The sequence below is a fragment of the Heptranchias perlo genome, chromosome 4, assembly GCF_035084215.1.
Source record: "Heptranchias perlo isolate sHepPer1 chromosome 4, sHepPer1.hap1, whole genome shotgun sequence".
NCBI classification, from domain to species: Eukaryota; Metazoa; Chordata; class Chondrichthyes; order Hexanchiformes; family Hexanchidae; genus Heptranchias; species Heptranchias perlo.
Window position 1 is genome coordinate 61,284,040 of NC_090328.1, and position 18,605 is coordinate 61,302,644.

The 18,605-nt window shown below is 46.5% G+C and overlaps 1 protein-coding gene across 2 annotated transcripts in view; it reads left to right on the top strand.

The window, feature by feature from the left end:
- The window catches only part of hsd17b4 (hydroxysteroid (17-beta) dehydrogenase 4), a 116,729-nt gene that overhangs the window by 73,628 nt on the left and 24,496 nt on the right, over positions 1–18,605 (top strand). For both annotated transcript variants that reach the window (XR_010962688.1, XM_067983011.1), the window contains exons 18-20: positions 693–762; positions 11,255–11,361; positions 12,046–12,132. Coding sequence is in view for 1 of the 2 variants with exons in the window: in XM_067983011.1 (XP_067839112.1) it covers positions 693–762; positions 11,255–11,361; positions 12,046–12,132 (264 nt within the window). In the remaining variant the exon portion in view is untranslated. The remainder of the gene's footprint in view (positions 1–692; positions 763–11,254; positions 11,362–12,045; positions 12,133–18,605) is intronic.

An 18,605-nucleotide genomic window follows, 5' to 3' on the forward strand; every position in this document is an offset into this window, starting at 1 on the left:
ATTACGCTATCTGCGCCCAAAAACGGCCCTTATCCAATTTTTCCCCCAATATCTTTAAATATTCAACATAGGCAAATTTGCAGATTACCTGGTTGAAATTCTGAAAAACTTAGTTTATGCAAGTAGTTTTGTGGAACATTTCCTTTTCAAAACAAAGTTAACTGCTTTATTTTGAATTTAATTTGATAAGTTGGCTGTACATAAATAGGCAAGTTCCTTTTGAAATGCATTTAATTAATTAAATTGTATTAATATTGTAGGAAAACTTCAGAGGAGTTCTGAAAAAGAAGCAATGAGATATAAGGAAAAAGCAGAATCTATTTTCATAGGGACATGCTTTCCTGGTGAAGTTTGGAATGTTCACTGAAATGGTAGACCAAATTAGCCACTCCATTTCAAGCTGCTAGTAGATTTCTCTAATTTTGGCATCTAATATATAAAAAAAAGTGCTAAAACTAAAAGTAGAATTCTGTCAGTCGTCAGCACTTTGTTGGTTACGTGTGCATAATTTAAAATATAAATGTTACAGGCTAACAGGTTAAACAGAGTTGCAAATTTAGTTGATTGTGGAAAGTGAGTTGAAATGTTATTGAGTGGATATCTATATTTACGATCTGTACTTCTGAATATTATCAAAATGTATACTTTATTCTGTTAACTTATAGTAAATGCATGTTTTCACTGTGTTACAGGCTGCTTTGTATCGACTGAATGGAGACTGGAACCCTTTGCATATAGATCCAAATTTTGCAGCTTTCGGAGGTAATCGTTCAATACTAAATTAAAATGAGATTTTTTTTTCAAAAGAAATGTTTTGCTTACCCTGTGGGTAAAGAATCGTGATACAAAACTAACGTCATACGTTAATAGGATCCTTTATTTTCATATTCTTTTCTTGTTCTCTGGATTTGGGCGATGTTAGCAAGGCTGCATTTATTGCCCATCCCTAGTTGCAATTAGAAGATGGCGGGGGCCTTCTCCTTGAAACCCCTGCCTTCCCCATGGTCATAGTACTCCCACAATGGTGTTAGGTAGGCAATTCCAGGGTTCTGACCCAGTGTTGATGAAAGAATGTGATCTATGTCCAAGCTAGGATGGTGGGTGCTTGAAGGCGATGGTTGTTCCCACTACTCTTGTCCTCCTCAGTGGTAGATGTCACAGGAGAGGAAGATGCTGTCGATGTAACCTTGGTGAGTTGCTGCAGTGCATATTGTAGGTACTACATACTGCAGCCACAGTGTGCCTGTGGGGGATGGATAGATATCAAGTCCAGTGACACGAGCACCGATTTAAACAAATTCATTGTTTTACTTCTCACTGTTTTTTGTTGTTAAATAGTTAATACTATTTCTTGTATTTTATTTAAGACAGCAAAGTTAATAGAAAAGTGTAAAAACTAATCACTATGAACTAAATGTTTTACTTGGGTTAACAGTTCATTTTAATAATATATTTAAAAAAAACAATTCCCTTAACAGTGAGAGAATAGGGAAACAGACATTTAGGTAGACAGGCATTTCTGTTAGGCAAAGGAGAAACCTGGTGGCTGATCATCTTACAGGCAGCACATAGATGTACATAACGATTATTGTAATTAACACTTGCGTAGCTTATCTTTTGTTGGTATGCTGGAGATGAGATAAAAGGAATGGTACAGACTGCACCAGATATTTATCTTCATGTGCAGAAAGGTACACCGAATCAAATCTCAATGCTTGCAAAAACTGAAATTGCAGGCTGGAGTTGCAACATGATTTTTTTTTTATTCGTTCATGGGATGTGGGCATCGCTGGTGAGGCCAGCATTTATTGCCCATTCCTAATTGCCCTTGAGAAGGTGGTGGTGAGCCGCCGCCTTGAACCACTGCAGTCCGTGTGGTGACGGTTCTCCCACAGTGCTGTTAGGAAGGGAGTTCCAGGATTTTGACCCAGCAACGATGAAGGAACGGCAATATATTTCCATGTCGGGATGGTGTGTGACTTGGAGGGGAACGTGCAGGTGGTGGTGTTCCCATGTGCCTGCTGCTCTTGTCCTTCTAGGTGGTAGAGGTCGCGGGTTTGGGAGGTGCTGTCGAAGAAGCCTTGGCGAGTTGCTGCAGTGCATCCTGTGGATGGTGCACACTGCAGCCACAGTGCGCCGGTGGTGAAGGGAGTGAATGTTTAGGGTGGTGGATGGGGTGCCAATCAAGCGGGCTGCTTTGTCCTGGATGGTGTCGAGCTTCTTGAGTGTTGTTGGAGCTACACTCATCCAAGCAAGTGGAGAGTATTCCATCACACTCCTGACTTTTGCCTTGTAGATGATGGAAAGGCTTTGGGGAGTCAGGAGGTGAGTCACAGAGGTGATTGCTCTGTAGCAAACTGTTTTCTTACTGCTAAAACCTGGGATTCTATTTTTTGGATAGGAGAAAATATAAATGAAAATATAAATGTTTTTTACCGTATTTATAGGGGTGATAGTTAATATCGAAAGCACTTTCCCGTCAACTTCGTAAGAACTATGGAGTGACTTTTCAGACCTTCCGCCTGGTGGAAATAGGGTGGTAGTACCCCGAAAATGGAGGGCAATGGCTTACCCGCCCGTTGCTGTGGCCACGGCAGTGTTCCCCCAGGCATACCGCTGGTTGGACGGAGTAGCCTAATAAGTCGGGTGCAAGGCCAATTTAAAATGCAAATCGGGGTCCTATGTACATATTGGCTCTCTTTTCTCCTCTCCACCCACCCCCGGAACTGATTTATCTACCTTCCGGCTCAGAGCTGGTGGGCTGCCTGATCCCTGGCTGCAGCCTGCCATACCTATATGAATGAGGCCTGGGTCTCCTGCTGGGACTAGCGTTCTGCTGGCCATCCACTTGGGGTGAGGAAATTCACCCCTATATGTCTTGTACTTGCACCAAAAAAATGCAGGGATTTCTGCTGAGAACCAGCAGTTTTGACCTGTACCGTAGCTCATTCTGCCAACATGGATTCTCGTACTGAACTCGATGAAGGCATCAGGATTGCCTATAACAACGTGTGAATCTACAAGATGAAATGGGTACTTCTGGCTACTCATAACTGATGAAGCAGAAGATTCAAGGTAAATTCCTTGAACTATTTGAATATTAGGTAATTGGTAAATACAAAAAAGGAAGGCTGAATCAGAAAATTAGGGAAACTTATTTAGTCTTAACTAGATGGGTTACTCATGTTAAGTTCCTATTAGCACAGTTAGTTACAGAAAATCACAGTTACGGTTATAGCAATCTGTAATTAAAAAAACAAGGTGGTTAAAGCTTTCTCGTGTTAAAAATTGAAAGACTTGAGTTGCAGAAGGTCATAACGGTTGGCTGCATGTCAACTTGGCTCAGTTGGCAGCAGCCTTGGTAGGACTGACCACTGCACAGTCCTTGTGAAGACAAAGTCCTGTTTTCACACTGAGGCCATCCTGCATCATGTTGCGTGGCACTATGACCATGCTAAGTGGCATAGATTAAGAACCGATCTAGCAGCTCAAAACTGGACATCCATGTGGCGCTGTGGTCCATTGGCAACAGCAGAACTGTATACCACCGCAATCTGTAACGTCATGGCCTGGCATATCCCTCACTCCTCCATCAAGCCAGATGACCAATCCTGGTTCAATGAGGAGTTTTAGAACAGCGTGCTGGGAGCAACACCAGCCGTACTTAAAAATAAGTGTTAACCTGGTGAAGCTGCAGCACCGGATTACATGCATGCTAAACAGCAAAAGTAGCATGCTATAGACATAGCTAAGTGATCCCACAACTAATGGATCAGGTCAAAGCTCTCTAGTACTGCCATATCCTGTTGTGAATGGTGGTGGACAATTAAGCAACTAATGGGAGGAGGAAGCTCCGTGAACATCCCCATCAATGATGGCGGAGCCCAGAGTGCCAGAGATAAGGCTGAAGCATTTGCAACAATCTTCACCAGGAGTGTTGATCCTTCTCTGCTTTCTCCTGAGGTCCATACCATCACAGATATCGGTCTTTAGTCTCCTCAATTCACTCTATGTGACATCAAAAAACAGCTGAGTGCATTGGACAGAGCAAAGATTATGGGCCTCGGTAATATACCAGCTGTTGTGCTGAAGATCTGTGGTCTAGAACTAGCAGCGCCCTAGCCGAGCTGTTCTAGTAAATGTGGAAGAGTGCCCAGATATCTCCTGTCCACAAAAAGCAGAACAAATCCAACCTGGCTAATTACCACCCTATCAGCCTATTCCCAATCATCAGCAAAGTGATAGATGGAATCATCAACAGTGCTGTGAAGGAGCAGTTACTCCATTGCAACCTGCTCACCGATGCTCAGTTTAGGTTTTGCCAGAACCATTCTGCTCCAGACATGGAAACAACAGCTGAATTCCAGAGGTGAGGTGAGAGCGACTGCCCTTAATATCAAGGCAGCATTTGAGGAGCCCTGGTAAAACTGAAGTTAAAGGCGATGAAGGGGAAAAAAACTCCAGTGGCTAGAGTAACACCTGGCACAAAGGAAGCTGGTTGTGGTTGGAGGCCAGTCAGCTCAGCCCAAGGTCGTTGCTGCAGGAGTCTCTCAGGGCAACGTCGTAGGCCTATCTTCAGCTGCTTCATCAATGACCTTCCCTCCATCACAAGATCAGAAGTGGGACTGTTCGCTGATTGCAGTGTTCAGCTCTTTCTCGGGTACTGCAGCAGGATGTGGTTGATGTTCAGGCTTGGGCTGATGAGTGGCAAGTAACATTCGTACCATTCAAGTGTCAGCCAATGATCATCTCCAACAAGAGAGAGCCTAACCTTTTCTCCTTGACATTTAGTGACATTACCATCACGAAGTCCCCAACATAAACATCCTGGGGATCACCATTGACCAGGTATGGGTAAAAATGAGTTTGGTAGCATAGTGGTAAAGTTACTGGACTAGTAATCCAGAGGCCTGGACGTATAATCTGGAGTCATGAGTTCAAATCCCGTCACGGGGGGGATCTGGAATAAAGAAAAAATAGTATCAGTAATGGTGGCCATGAAACTACCCAATTGTCATAAAAACCCATCTGGTTCACTAATGTCCTTTTAGGGAAGGAAACCTGCTGACTTTACCTGGTCTGGCCTATATGTGACTCCAGACCCACAGCAATGTGGTTGATTCTTAATTGCCCTCTGAAATGGCCTAGCAAGCCACTCAGTTATACAATCTCGCTACAGAAAATAAGAATAAAACCGGACGGACCATCCCGCATCGGACCACTAGGCACTGGACACGACAAAGCCAAAGCAAGCCCAGTCGATCCTGCAAAGTCCTCCTCACGAATATCTGGGGACTTGTGCCAAAATTGGGAGAGATGTCCCACAGACTAGTCAAGCAACAGCCTGACATAGCCAAACTCAAGGTTTCATACCTTTCAGCCAACGTCCCAAATAGTTCCATCACCATCCCTGGGTATGTCCTGTCCCACCGGCAGGATAGACCCACCAGAGGAGGCGGTACAGTGATATACAGTCAGGAAGGAGTGGCCCTGGGAGTCCTCAACATTGATTCTGGACCCAATAAAATCTCATGGCATCAGGTCAAACATGGGCAAGGAAACCTCCTGCTGATTACCACCTACCGCCCTCCCTCAGCTGATGAACCAGTCCTCCTCCATGTTGAGCACCACTTGGAGGAAGCAGTGAGGGCAGCAAGGGCACAGAATGTAATCTGGGTGGGGGACTTCAATGTCCATCACCAAGAGTGGCTCGGTAGCACCACTACTGACCGAGCTGGACGAATCCTGAAGGACATAGCTGCCAGACTGGGCCTGTGGCAGTTGGTGAGCGAACCAACACATGGGAAAAACCTACTTGATCTCGTCCTCACCAATCTACCTATCGCAAATGCATCTGCCCACGACAGTATTGGTAGGAGTGACCACCGCACAATCCTTGAGGAGATGCATTCCCATCTCCGCAATGAGGACACCATCCAACATGTGTGGCACTACCACCGTGCTGAATGGGATAGATTCAGAACAGATCCAGCAGCTCAAAACTGGGCATCCTTGAGGCGCTGTGGGCCATCAGCAGCAGCAGAACTGTACTCCAGGGGTACCAAAAAATGAGGTGCCAACCTGGTGAATCTACAACACAGGACTACATGCATGCTAAACAGCGGAAGCAACATGCTATAGACAGAGCTAAGCAATTCCACAACTAACGGATCAGATCAAAGCTCTGCAGTCCTGTCACATCCAGTCGTTAATGGTGATGGACAATTAAACAACTAACGGGAGGAGGGGGCTCTGTGAACATCCCTATCCTCAATGATTGCAGAGTCCAGCACCGTGAGTGCAAAAGACAAGGCTGAAGCGTTGGAACCATCTTCAGCCAGAAGTGCCAAGTGGATGATCCTCCGGATATCATCATCACAGAAACCAGTCTTCAGTCAATTCGATTCACTCCACGTGATATCAAGAAACGGCTGAGTGCACTGGATACAGCAAAGGCTATGGGCCCCGACAACATCCCGGCTGTAGTGCTGAAGGCTTGTGCTCCAGAACTAGCCACGCCTCTAGCCAAACTGTTCCAGTACAGCTGCAACACTAGCATCTACTCGACAATGTGGAAAATTGCCAAGGTATGTCCTGTCCACAAAAAGCAGGACAAATCCAATCCGGCAAATTACTGCCCCATCGATCTACTCCTCAAATTATTGGCAAAGTGATGGAAGGTGTCGTCGACGATCAAGCGGCACTTACTCACCAATGACTTGCTCACCGATGCTCAGTTTGGGTTCCACCAGGACCACTCTGTTCCATGGATGCCCAGTTTTGAGCTGCTAGATCTGTTCTGAATCTTTCCCATTATAGCCTTGGTCCAAACATGGACAAAAGAGCTGAATTCCAGAGTTGAGGTGAGAGTAACTGCAATTGACATCAAGGCAGCATTTGACAGTGTGGCACCAAGGAGCCCTAGTAAAATTGAAGTCAATGGGAATCAGGGGGAAAACTCTCCAGTGGCTGGAGTCATACCTCGCACAAAGGAAGATGGTAGTGGTTGTTGGAGGCCAATCATCTCAGCCCCAGGACATTGCTGCAGGAGTTCCTCAGGGCAGTGTCCCAGGCCCAACTATCTTCAGCTGCTTCATCAATGACCTTCCCTCCATCATAAGGTCAGAAATGGGGATGTTCGCTGATGATTGCACAGTGTTCAGTTCCATTCGCAACCCCTCAAATAATGAAGCAGTCGGAGCCCGCATGCAGCATGACCTGGACAACATCCACGCTTGGGCTGATAAGTGGCAAATAACATTCGCGCCAGACAAGTGCCAGGCAATGACTATCTCCAACAAGAGAGAGACTAACCACCTTCCCTTGACATTCAACGGTATTACCATCACCGATTCCCCCACCATCAATATGCTGGGTGTCGTCATTGACCAGAAACTTAACTGGACCCGCCACATAAATACTGTGGCTAGAAGAGCAGGTCAGAGGCTGGGTATTTTGTGGCGAGTGACTCACCTCCTGACTCCCCAAAGCCTTTCCACCATCTACAAGGCACAAGTCAGGGGTTTGATGGAATACTGTCCACTTGCCTGGATGAGTGCAGCTCGACACCTTCAGTGACCAAGCAGCCCGCTTGATTGGCACCCCATCCACCACCCTGATTATTCACTCCCTTCACCACCAGCACACCGTGACTGCAGTGTGTACCGTCTACAGGATGTACTGCAGCAACTTGCCAAAGCTTCTTCGACAGCACCTCCCAAACCCGTGACCTGTACCACCTAGAAGGACCAGGGCAACAGGCACGTAGGAACAACACCACCTTCACATTCCCCTCCAAGTCACACACCATCCCGACTTGGAAATATATCGCTGTTCCTTCGTCGCTGCATCAAAATCCTAGAATTCCCTACCGAACAGCACTGTAGGAGAACCTTCACCACTCGGACTGCAGCAGTTCAAGAAGGCACCACCTTCTCAAGGGCAATTAGAGATGGGCAATAAATGCCGGCCTTGCCAGCGACGCCCACGTCCCATGAACAAATTTAAAAAAACTGAACTAGACCAGCCACACACATTCTGTGGGTACTAGTGCAGGTCAGAGGTGTTGAGTATTCTGCAGCGAGTGGCTCACCTCCAGACTTTCCCCAAAGTCTTTACATCACCTACAAGGAACATGTCAGGAGTGTGATTGATTACTCTCCATTTGCTTGATGGTTGCAGCTGCAACAACATTTAAGCAGCTCAACACCATCCAGGACAAAGCAGTCTGCTTGATCTGCACCTCATCCACCAGCCTAAACATCATACTGTTCAGGCCCCACTACGGATTTGAGCACATGATCTTGGCTGATGCTTCAATGCATTACTGGGAAATTACTGCTCTATCATTACTAAAATTACTGTCAAATTTTGTTTGATAATCGCGCCTGTGAAGTGCCTTGGGACGTTTTACTATGTTAAATGCTATATAAATGCAAGTTGGTGGTGGTTATGGTGGGCAAGGCCACGAACGGATATGAACATGGGATGAGACATTTAAAGTTGAGACATTTAAAGTTGAGGCATTGATGGACTCGGAGCAAATGTAGATCAGCAAGCGCGAGACTTGGTGCAGGATAGGATAGGGAAAGCAGAGTTTTGGATGAGCTCACGTTTACAGAGAGTGAAGGATGGGAGGCCAACCAGGAGAGCATCGAATGGTTGAGTCTGGAGGAGCCACAGACATGGATGAGGGTTTCTGTGGCAGGTGGGCTGCGGCAGGGGTGGAGACAGATGATGTTACTTCAGTGGAAGTTGGCTCTCTTTGTGATGGTGAGTATATGAAAACACTAAATACTGTCTTATATTTTTTAATTGTTCAAGTTGTAATATAATTTATAGCACCTTTAGTAAACAGTATGATTTTATCCAAATTAAGTTGATTCAATTTCATATTTTGCCTGTTATTGGTAAATTGTTAACTGAAGTTTTGTGATGGGTTTTAAGAAGCATGTAAATTTAGGATATATAATAGTTGATTAGTTAGTACAACTGAGACTAATAAGGGGAAAAATTTGCAGGGCTATAGGGAAGGACCAGGGGAGTGGGACTAATTGGATAGCTGTTTCAAAGATTCTGTAATAAATAACATCTGATGTAGGTACATGTTATATTGTACTATTCACTACTGAAATTATTCAACAAATTATGCTGTACAAAAGTTGAATTCCCTTCATGCAGTGCAACATTAATGTTAGGTATATCCTCTTCGTTCGTGATTTATTGAACAGTACGTTAAAGGGTCAGTCAGGATTTTTTCATGTGGATCATTTTCCATATAGAGCTGAAAATAGGAATGGATTTTTGTCACTTTTTTTGTGAAGAAGCTGAATTCTATTAAGTATACAGAAAGTGATTAAACTCTTGGTTTTGCATAGGGTAGAACAGTAATTTTGTTGGAAATGAGGTGACATTTGATCAATTGGAATTGATCATTTTGATTTGCACTGCATTTAGAATCATATGGTGAACTTGACATTTTGGTAATGAGTGAGCACTAAAAAAAGAGCAAATATGTACACCAACACTTAGCCGTAATAAATTAGAATTTGAAAATGTTTGATCTGTCACCTTGCTAGCATTTTCTTAAATGTACCACAAATTAAAGCTGATTGTTGGATTGAGTTCATCAGGTATTCGTGAGTTGAATCAGATTTGCCTCGGGATTGCATTTCATAGAAACTGATTATATCAATACTCATAGATCAAGTTAATTTAGAACTGTTGCTGTCCATCACCACTTTTTGGTACACTGTTGTATAGCTTTCAAACCCTAACTTAGCTTATACATGAAATGGAAATTATTTGCTAAAAAGTAAAGATTTATTGAAATAGAACTGAATAAATAACCTTTCTTTGACAGAAAATTGAATTGATTGAATCACTGTCATTAGCCCTCATTGAGTGTGGTGCTGTACAGTAAATACATTTTGATCTGATTCTCATTCAAGATGTTAACACAGAATGAAAGTTGATTGTATCAGTTGCAAAATGTGATCTGAATAACAACTTGCATTCATATAACGTCCCAAGGCACTTCACAGGGGTGTAATCAGACAAAAATAAATTGACACTGAGCCAAAGAAGGAGACATTAGGACAGGTGGCCAAAGGCTTGGTCAAAGACAAGGAACGTCTTAAAGGAGGAGAGAGGGAGGTTTTGGGAGGGAATTCCAGAGCTTGGGGCCTAGACAGCTGAAGGCACGTCTGCCAATGGTGGGGCAAAGGAAGTCACCAGAATTAGAGGAAAGTAAGTTCTCGGAGGGTTGTAGGGCTGGACGAGGTTGCAGAAATAGGATGGGCTATAGTCCTAGGCCTTTATTCAGAGCTTTTTTTCAGCTGCACATTTTTTTTGAAGCTGTCGTTTGCTTTTCTGAGATTTATAGATAGGCCTATTTGTACTGGTAATGTTCTTTTACTCCAAACTTTATTTTAAAATGTAAAACAAAAACAGAAAAATGCTGGAAACACTCAGCAGGTCAGACAACATCTGTGGGGATAAAAGGAAGAAAAGTTAATGTTCCAGGCATTGAACCTTTCATCAGAACATTTTAAAATGTGTTTTGCCTATATTTGTGTGTTCTGAGTCAAACTGTATTTCTTAAGTGATCGCTAAGCACTTGCTGCATTTAATATTCTACAACATTGGAATTATATAGCTATTGATTTAAAATTATGGCACAGGATTTAGAACCTGATAAGTGATAAAGCTTAATGATACAGTGTCATAACATTAATCATTGAGATACCATGTTTAGACAAAAAGATTTTGCATTAATTGCTTTCAGAGTTGCTGTTTGGTGTCAGTATTTCATCCTTAGAATATCCTGTTTTGTCGATTTTTGTTTTTGTTTTTGTTTTTCTTAACCTTATTTGCTTCAGGTTTGATAGAAACTGATTTTAAAAAGAAGACCATACATGTAAAATTTGGGACAGTTTCAAAATACATCTTCGGCTCCCACAAAAGCTACCATATAACATTCCAATAAGGTAAATTTGCGGAAATCACAATGTATATGTGACGTGGAAGGCCGAGAATAAACTGGCAAAGCACTGTAGAGAAAGACCTCCTTGAAGTTGACATTTATCAGAATGAAGAAGAACAGTAACCAGCCAGAAACTGAAGCTGGTGCTGTACCTGGAGATCTACAGGATCAACAGACAGATAATATATAATACCCTAAAGTTAGATTTATGAAAAGTTTACAGATTGACTAAAAACAATTTAAAATAACTTTTCTCTTTCTCCTGTAAAGGGTTCAAAAAGCCTATTCTGCATGGATTGTGTTCCATGGGATTTGCTGCACGGCATGTCTTGAAGCAGTATGCAAATAATGATGTGACAAAATTCAAAGCCATCAAGGTATAAGACAGTATATTTCATTTATATTCTGTTATCCACTGAACACTAGATTGGCTGTGCATTTAGCTCTTGGATATAATTTTTATTTGTTACGTTTATTTAATTATACAGAGGGAATGGATAGCACTGTGGGATTAGAACACTTTTGTTTGTGGGTTAAAATTCAGGCCAGCCTGATGGCACCTTACACTGTCATGGGCGGAATGTTTTTCCTCCTGCCTCGGCCTCAGCCCGCGTGACTGCCGCCTTGAGTTAAAATTGGGGCTTCAGTGGTCGATAATTCAGAATAACTTGCATTCAGATTTCATGTTTACAAAAAAAGCACTGCTTTTGTACAATTGTGCTTAATTACTAATACTGCGGTGTATGTTGAATGAGTTGTGCATCATCATTGTGTATAATAGAAAAAGCCGCTGGTCTTTGCACATAAACCTGATAGCGTATCTATATATTTTTCTGCATAATCAATAATTTAGTGCTAAATCTTTGTTGTATACATTTTAATTCACTGAGCTTTTTTGGCATGTGTTATACACATGCAAGGAAGTTAGTGGTTATTAGAGAACTTGCTGCACTTAATTGAAATCATTCGGTCATAATTTTTAAAAATGGTGATGTAGGGTATATGCGATAGTGGCAATGGTGGAACAATTGCAGTTATACAGTAATTTCCTTTTTATACAGGTTCGTTTTGCAAAGCCAGTCATTCCAGGACAAACACTCGAAACTGAAATGTGGAAAGATGGAAACCTCATCCATCTTAAGACAAAGGTCAGAACTTTCTTCCTCATTAGTGAAATTACTATTAAAATACATTCATATTATAAATATTGTAAGGAATAATAAGCAAGTTTCATCCATGACATTATCCTGGTATTGGATAAAGTAGCCTAGTGATTGTGGTACTGGACTAGAAGATTGGTTATTCAACAAGCATGCCAGGGCTTGCTGTTTTTGTAAGGTCCTCTAAGTCCCAGTCATAGAAAATGCCTGCATGACTGAGTCTGCAAAGGGATATAGATAGGTTAAGTGAGTGGGCAAAAAATTGGCAGATGGAGTATAATGTGGGAAAATGTGAACTTGTCCACTTTGGCAGGAGGAATGGAAAAGCAGTATATTATTTAAATGGAGAGAGATTGCAGAACTCTGAGGTACAGAAGGATCTGGGTGTACTTTTTATACATGATTCACAAAAAGTTAGTATGCAGGTACAGCAAGTGATTAGGAAGGCAAATGGAATGTTGTCATTTATTGCAAGGGGATTGGAATATGAAAGTAGAGATGTTTTGCTACAGTTTTACAGGGCATTGGTGAGACCACATATAGAATACTTTGTGCAGTTTTGGTCTCCTTATTTAAGAAAGGACTTAATTGCTTTGGAGGCGGTTCAGAGAAGGTTCACTCGACTGAATCCTGGGATGAGGAGGTTATCTTATGAGGAAAGGTTGGACAAGTTGAGCCTGTGAACACTGGAGTTTAGAAGAATGAGAGGTGATCTTATTGAAACATATATGATCCTGAGGGGACGTTTCCCCTGTGGGAGAGACCAGAACTAGGGGCCATAGTTTAAAAATAAGGGGTCTCCCATTTAAGACGGAGATGAGGAGAAATTTTTTTCTCTGAGGGTCGTGAGTCTGTGGAACTCCCTTCCCCAGAGAGCGGTGGAGGCAGGGTCATTGAATATTTTTAAGGCTGAAATAGATAGATTGATTCCTGCTTAATAAGGGAGTGAAAGGTTATAGTAGGTAGACAGGAAAGTAGGGTTGAGGTCACAATCAGATCGGCCATAATCTTATCAAATGACACAGCAGGCTCGAGTGGCCTGCTCCTGCTCTTAATTCGTATGTTCGTATGAGTACTAACAGCAGTGAAAACCAGAATAACGTGGGTAACTGCTTTTTTTTCTGTATGAAAACATGAAAGTAAAGCATGAACTTCTGAACTTTATCTGGTGGGAAATCAGATGTAACGAACTATATTCAAGGGATTGTTTATGCAACAACAGCATGTTGCATGAACAAATTAACTTAACTATGTAACTTTGGTATGAGGAGGGAACAGTTTTTTAAAATCTGTAATGGCACTATTTATGCACTCAGGTTTGTTTTTTTTAAATCATAGGCAATGCCTTGGGAATGACTAACACTGCCCTACATCTACTTATACAATAGTGTAGCCCGGGAGTATAGTAACAATAGTACTCCCTTGTGTCCTGAACTGGATTGTTCTGTATTTGATCAAGGCAGACAGATCAAACACTTGGTGAAACGAGGCCTGATATGAATCGATAAGCTGCTTTATTTCACAGCGGGTGAGCATATAGAGCGACAGTTATAATCAGATTTACTTAGTTCATTCGGTTCAACCTGTCTTGGTGCAATAACTTAAAAAAACTAATGAACATGCTGCACGTCTCTACATCAGTGGGTCATCTTCCTTGACTTAAACCAGTTTCATAACTACTCCTTCATTGTGTCTTTCTTGGAGCCTTTTGCTGGGCCTCACTGCTTTGCAGTTTTCTCTTCAAAAGCCTGACTCCCTGCACAGCATCCTGTTTCAAAAACCTCCTTGACTGCTGATCACAGCTAGAAAAGGAAGGCCTGTCCAATCTCCCTGCTGAGTGCTCAGAACCAGTACTCTCCCTCACAATGGATGTGAGGTGTTAGTTGATTACGGAGACAAGCTAACAAATTGCTCATTATCTACAGTCCATTGAGAAATAACATCAAAGTAGTTACAATTAGCATCTTAACTGCCTTTTGTCTCAGAGCCCATTTTCAAGTTGTCTGAATACACTATACTTTTAGAAAAATATTAAAAGTAACACCTTTTCCAAATCCCTTCTGTTTTTTTTTAAAAAGTCAAAAGTGACACTCATATTTATCCACATTAAATTGCATCTGCTGCTTTTCTGCTTTTTCCACTAACCTGTTCTTCCTGAAATCTTTTACTGTTTGCTGTTTGCCAAATTCCCTACTTTTGTATCATCAGTATATTTTGACCCCTTGAGGTCCATCACTTCCAACCCTCCTTCAATCCAAGCAACACCCATTTATTTAACTCTTGTGTTCTTCAACTAACTTTCTATTCAAGTTGTTATATTTCTTCTTATATCATGGGCTTGATTTTGGGATCGTGTTTCCGGCGGGTTCCCAGCGGGGCGGCCCCGAAAATCCCGATATCCGGTCACGTGACCGGATCGCGACGAAATCCCGGCCACTTCCGGGTACCGCGCTGACGTGCGGGGCTGCGCGCGCAAGCCCCGCTGGTGGGAATCCCGCAGGCAATTAAAGCCAGCGGGGTTCCACTTGAGAGTACTTACCTTGCTCGTTGTGGTCAGTTAATGAGCTGAAGCAGCTGTCAAAAGAGGAAGTGTGGGATTTTAGGTTCAAGGCAGTGAGTTTCCCACACTGGGGGAAACAGTCCCTCCTCAACCAGGCGTGTTGCAGCCAGCAGCCTGTGGCAGGTGCCAAGGTGTGCTCCACGGGGGAGAGCCCTCACCCACGCAGGAGGCCACCGCGTCACATTGGGCAACCCCTGCCCTCCACCACCCCCCGCCAAGCCAGAGGACAGACCGACACGAAACCGCAGCCCCAGTCCGAGGACCCACCCACCTACCCTGCACAACCCCTCAGACCAACACCTGCCAGATGGGTGGTGCGTTGACATCGTCGGAGGACGAACAGGATGACCAGCCCCAGCAGCCTCGCAGTCCACACCGTCCGCCTCGGAGACGTGGGGCCCCCCAACACGGTGCTGCGGCACACCCACCTGCACAGCAGGAGGGAGGGCAACCGCAGAGAGAGATGCGTCGCAGGAGGCACTACCCTCCGCACAGGGTGTACAGAGCGAGGCTCAGCTTCATGGACCTCTCCGAGGAGCAGTGCATACGGAGGCTCAGAGTCAATCGCCAGGTAGTCGCCGACATCTGCAGCCTCCTTAACGACGAGCTGCTCCCTGATGGACCAAGCAGCATCTTCCTACCTGTCGCCGTCAAAGTCACCACTGCCCTCAACTTCTTCGCATCCGGTTCCTTCCAGGGTGCCACCGGGGACATCACCGGGGTCTGTCAGTCCTCTGCACACAAGTGCATAAGGCAGGTCACCGATGGGTTGTTCCGCAGGGCCTCGCACTACATCAACTTCGCCATGGACGAGCGCAGCCAGATGGAGAGGGCGGTTGGATTCCATGCCATGGCCGGCTTCCCACTGGTGCAGGGTGTAATCGACTGCACCCACATCGCAATACGGGCACCTCCGCATGAGCCAGGGCTGTTCATCAACAGGAAGGGGTATCACTCCATGAACGCCCAGCTCATCTGTGACCACCGCCAGAGATTCCTACACGTGTGCGCCAGATACCCCGGCAGCTGCCACGATGCCTTCGTCCTCAGGGAGTCCGCCGTCCCACCCATCCTGCAGGCACCCAACGCCGGCAACGGCTGGCTCCTCGGCGACAAGGGGTATCTTCTACACACGTGGCTCATGACACCTCTGAGGAACCCCATCACCGAGCCGGAGCGTCGGTACAATGACAGCCACACTGCTACCAGGTCTACAATTGAGCAGACCATAGGGCTTCTCAAGATGCGCTTCAGGTGCCTTGATCGTTCTGGGGGAGCGCTGCAATACACACCATTCAGAGTGGGACGAATCATAGTTGTCTGCTGTGCCCTGCACAACATGGCCCAACAGAGAGGGGTGCCGCTGGAGGAGGCCCCATCCACACCCGCCACCCACATTGAGGAAGGCGGAGGAGGAGTAGGCGGAGGAGGAGTAGGCGGAGGAGGAGTAGGCGGAGGAGGAGTAGGCGGAGGAGGAGGAGGCGGAGGAGGAGGAGGCGGAGGAGGAGGAGGCGGAGGAGGAGGAGGCGCCAGAGGATAGTGGACGACCCATGCACCGAACCACGACTCACCGGGATGGTCGCCGGGCCAGGGAGACACTCATACGTCAACGGTTCTCCTAGAGTCAGACAGTGCGAGGCGCTCTCATCTCCTCACCTGCACATGCGAGCGGCCATACCAGCCCCCTCCACTGAAGAGTGCTGCCAGTAATCCTGCACCCACAGCAGTGTGCCCAATGCGTGGCAGCAGGTGTTCGCCGTCATGATGGCCTCCACGGAACGCACCTATTGCACAAGCCGCGGAAGAATGGACGAGAGGTGGCAGGAGTGGTGAGAATAGAGTATTTAATATCTCCAATGTGACATTATATTAAAAAAAATGTGCAACTTAATAAACACCCTGGTGTATTCCCTTTGTGATTATAAGGCCTTTGCAATTCTTTTCCGGGAACCCCTACGTGGTGCTACCCCTGTGGCTCCAGCAGAGGTAGTGGCAGGTTGCTCGTGTTCTTGCCTTGACCGGGTAGATGCTTTTGGCGGACGGCCCCTGGGTTTCGGTGCCCGTGACGGCACCTCCACAGACTGCTCCTCCTGCACCGGGGCAGGGGCAGACTCGGCCACCTGGAGAGGAGGCACCATTGCGGGTACTGGTTGAGAGGTGGGCGACGGGTGGGACGTGGGGGCGCCTTGAGAAGCGTCCCCGCTTCCATGTCCCCGGTCACCATCATCCCTCTCTTGGCCTCGGTTCACATCACCCCTTCCACCCTGCTGGACGGCAGTTTGGATGGCATGTGTGAGGCCTTGCAAGGCCACCCCTAGTGTATCCGTCAGCCTGTTGATGGCGGCGGAATGTTGCTCACCCTGAATCCGTACAGACGTTGTCAGGGCCTGCATGGACTCAATCTGGAGCTGTGCGTGACGCTCGAGGGAGGCCAGCCTGTCCTCCACCGCAGACAGTCCCGCACCTACCCGCGACACTGTGTCGCCGGTACCCTCCTGTGCCTGCGCCACCAATGCCCACATGCAGGAGTTGGACTCCTCCATCGCCTGCGCTATTGTGGACAATGCGCGCAGCACCTCTCCCAGTACCTCAGCAATTAGCTGGTGCCCCTCGACGACTCTCCTTTTCACTGGTGGCCCCCTGGGTTCAGCATCTGGGTCCGGCTGAGCAGAGCCTGGAGATGAGTGCTCCCTCCGTCGCGGACCCTCCGCGGCTGCCCCTGCCACCAGGGTCTGCTCATGCTCACTCGTGCGCGGTGACTCACCAAGTGCTACCCCAACTAGTTGGCGAGGGGGACCCACCGAGGTGCGTGTCTCTGCGCTGGTGGATGGTTGGCTCTGATGTGACGATGCACCCTCAGAGACCGGCATGTCCTCTGAGGAATCGCCCTCCTCGATCGCTTCACACACAGACGGACCTGCAAGAGAACAGAGGGCACTTTGAGGCATGTGGACCAACTTGACAGTGCGCCTGATGGCAGGTGATGATACGGTAACTCGCGATCATGGGTGTTGAGTGTCAGCTTTCCCTTACCGGCCGTTTCGGCAGCGACACTCTCGCCATCAGCCACCGACAGGCAATGTCGCGTGCGGGCGAGGTCGAGCGCCTCCACCTCGACGTCTGTGAGCTCCACCACTTGCGGCGGCCCGCCTCCGGTGCGTGCCCTTTCCCGATCGTTCTTGCTTCTCTTCTCCTGTGAAGGCAAAACACAGATGTGTGAGTGGGTGCGTATTGCATCGTGAGACGCATCGGTGTGGTTGGGTTGAGCGTGGCGCGGATGGATGGGAGGATGCGTGGGCCACGTGCCCATCCCATTGCATGGGGATTGGGGTGTGTGGTAGTGTTCGGGTGGGGTCAGGGATGGTGGGTACTTGCGTGCACGGCGAGGATGGTGAATGAGTGGCTGTGAGGATTGCTGATGGAGCGCAGTGGTGGCTGTGCAGGAGGGGTTGTGATCTGTTTGGCGTGATGGTGGGGACGGGATGTGGGAGGGTGCGTTGGTGTACTCACCTTGCCAGACCTAGTCAGGTCATTGAAGCGCTTGCGGCACTGCTCCCAAGTCCTTGGGGTGTTGCCCCTGCTGCTCACCTCCGCCGCCACCTCTGCCCATGCCTTCCTTGTGGCGGCGGCAGGGAACTTGCGTCCATCTTCTGGGAAGAGCGTTTCCCTCCTCCTCCTCACGCCCTCCAGCATCAGCTGCAGTGCCAGGTCTGAAAAACGGGGCGCAGCCTTTCCCCTTTGCTGAGCCATCGTCTCAAACCTCTTGATTGCAGCAGGAGGGGCTTTGGGAGACTGCCCCTTTAAGTGGAGCTCCTACATCGCGTCGACGGTACTGCGCATGCGCAGCCGGCCGGCACGCAGCTGGGGAGCGGAGAACCCGGAAGCAGGGCTTAATCAGGTC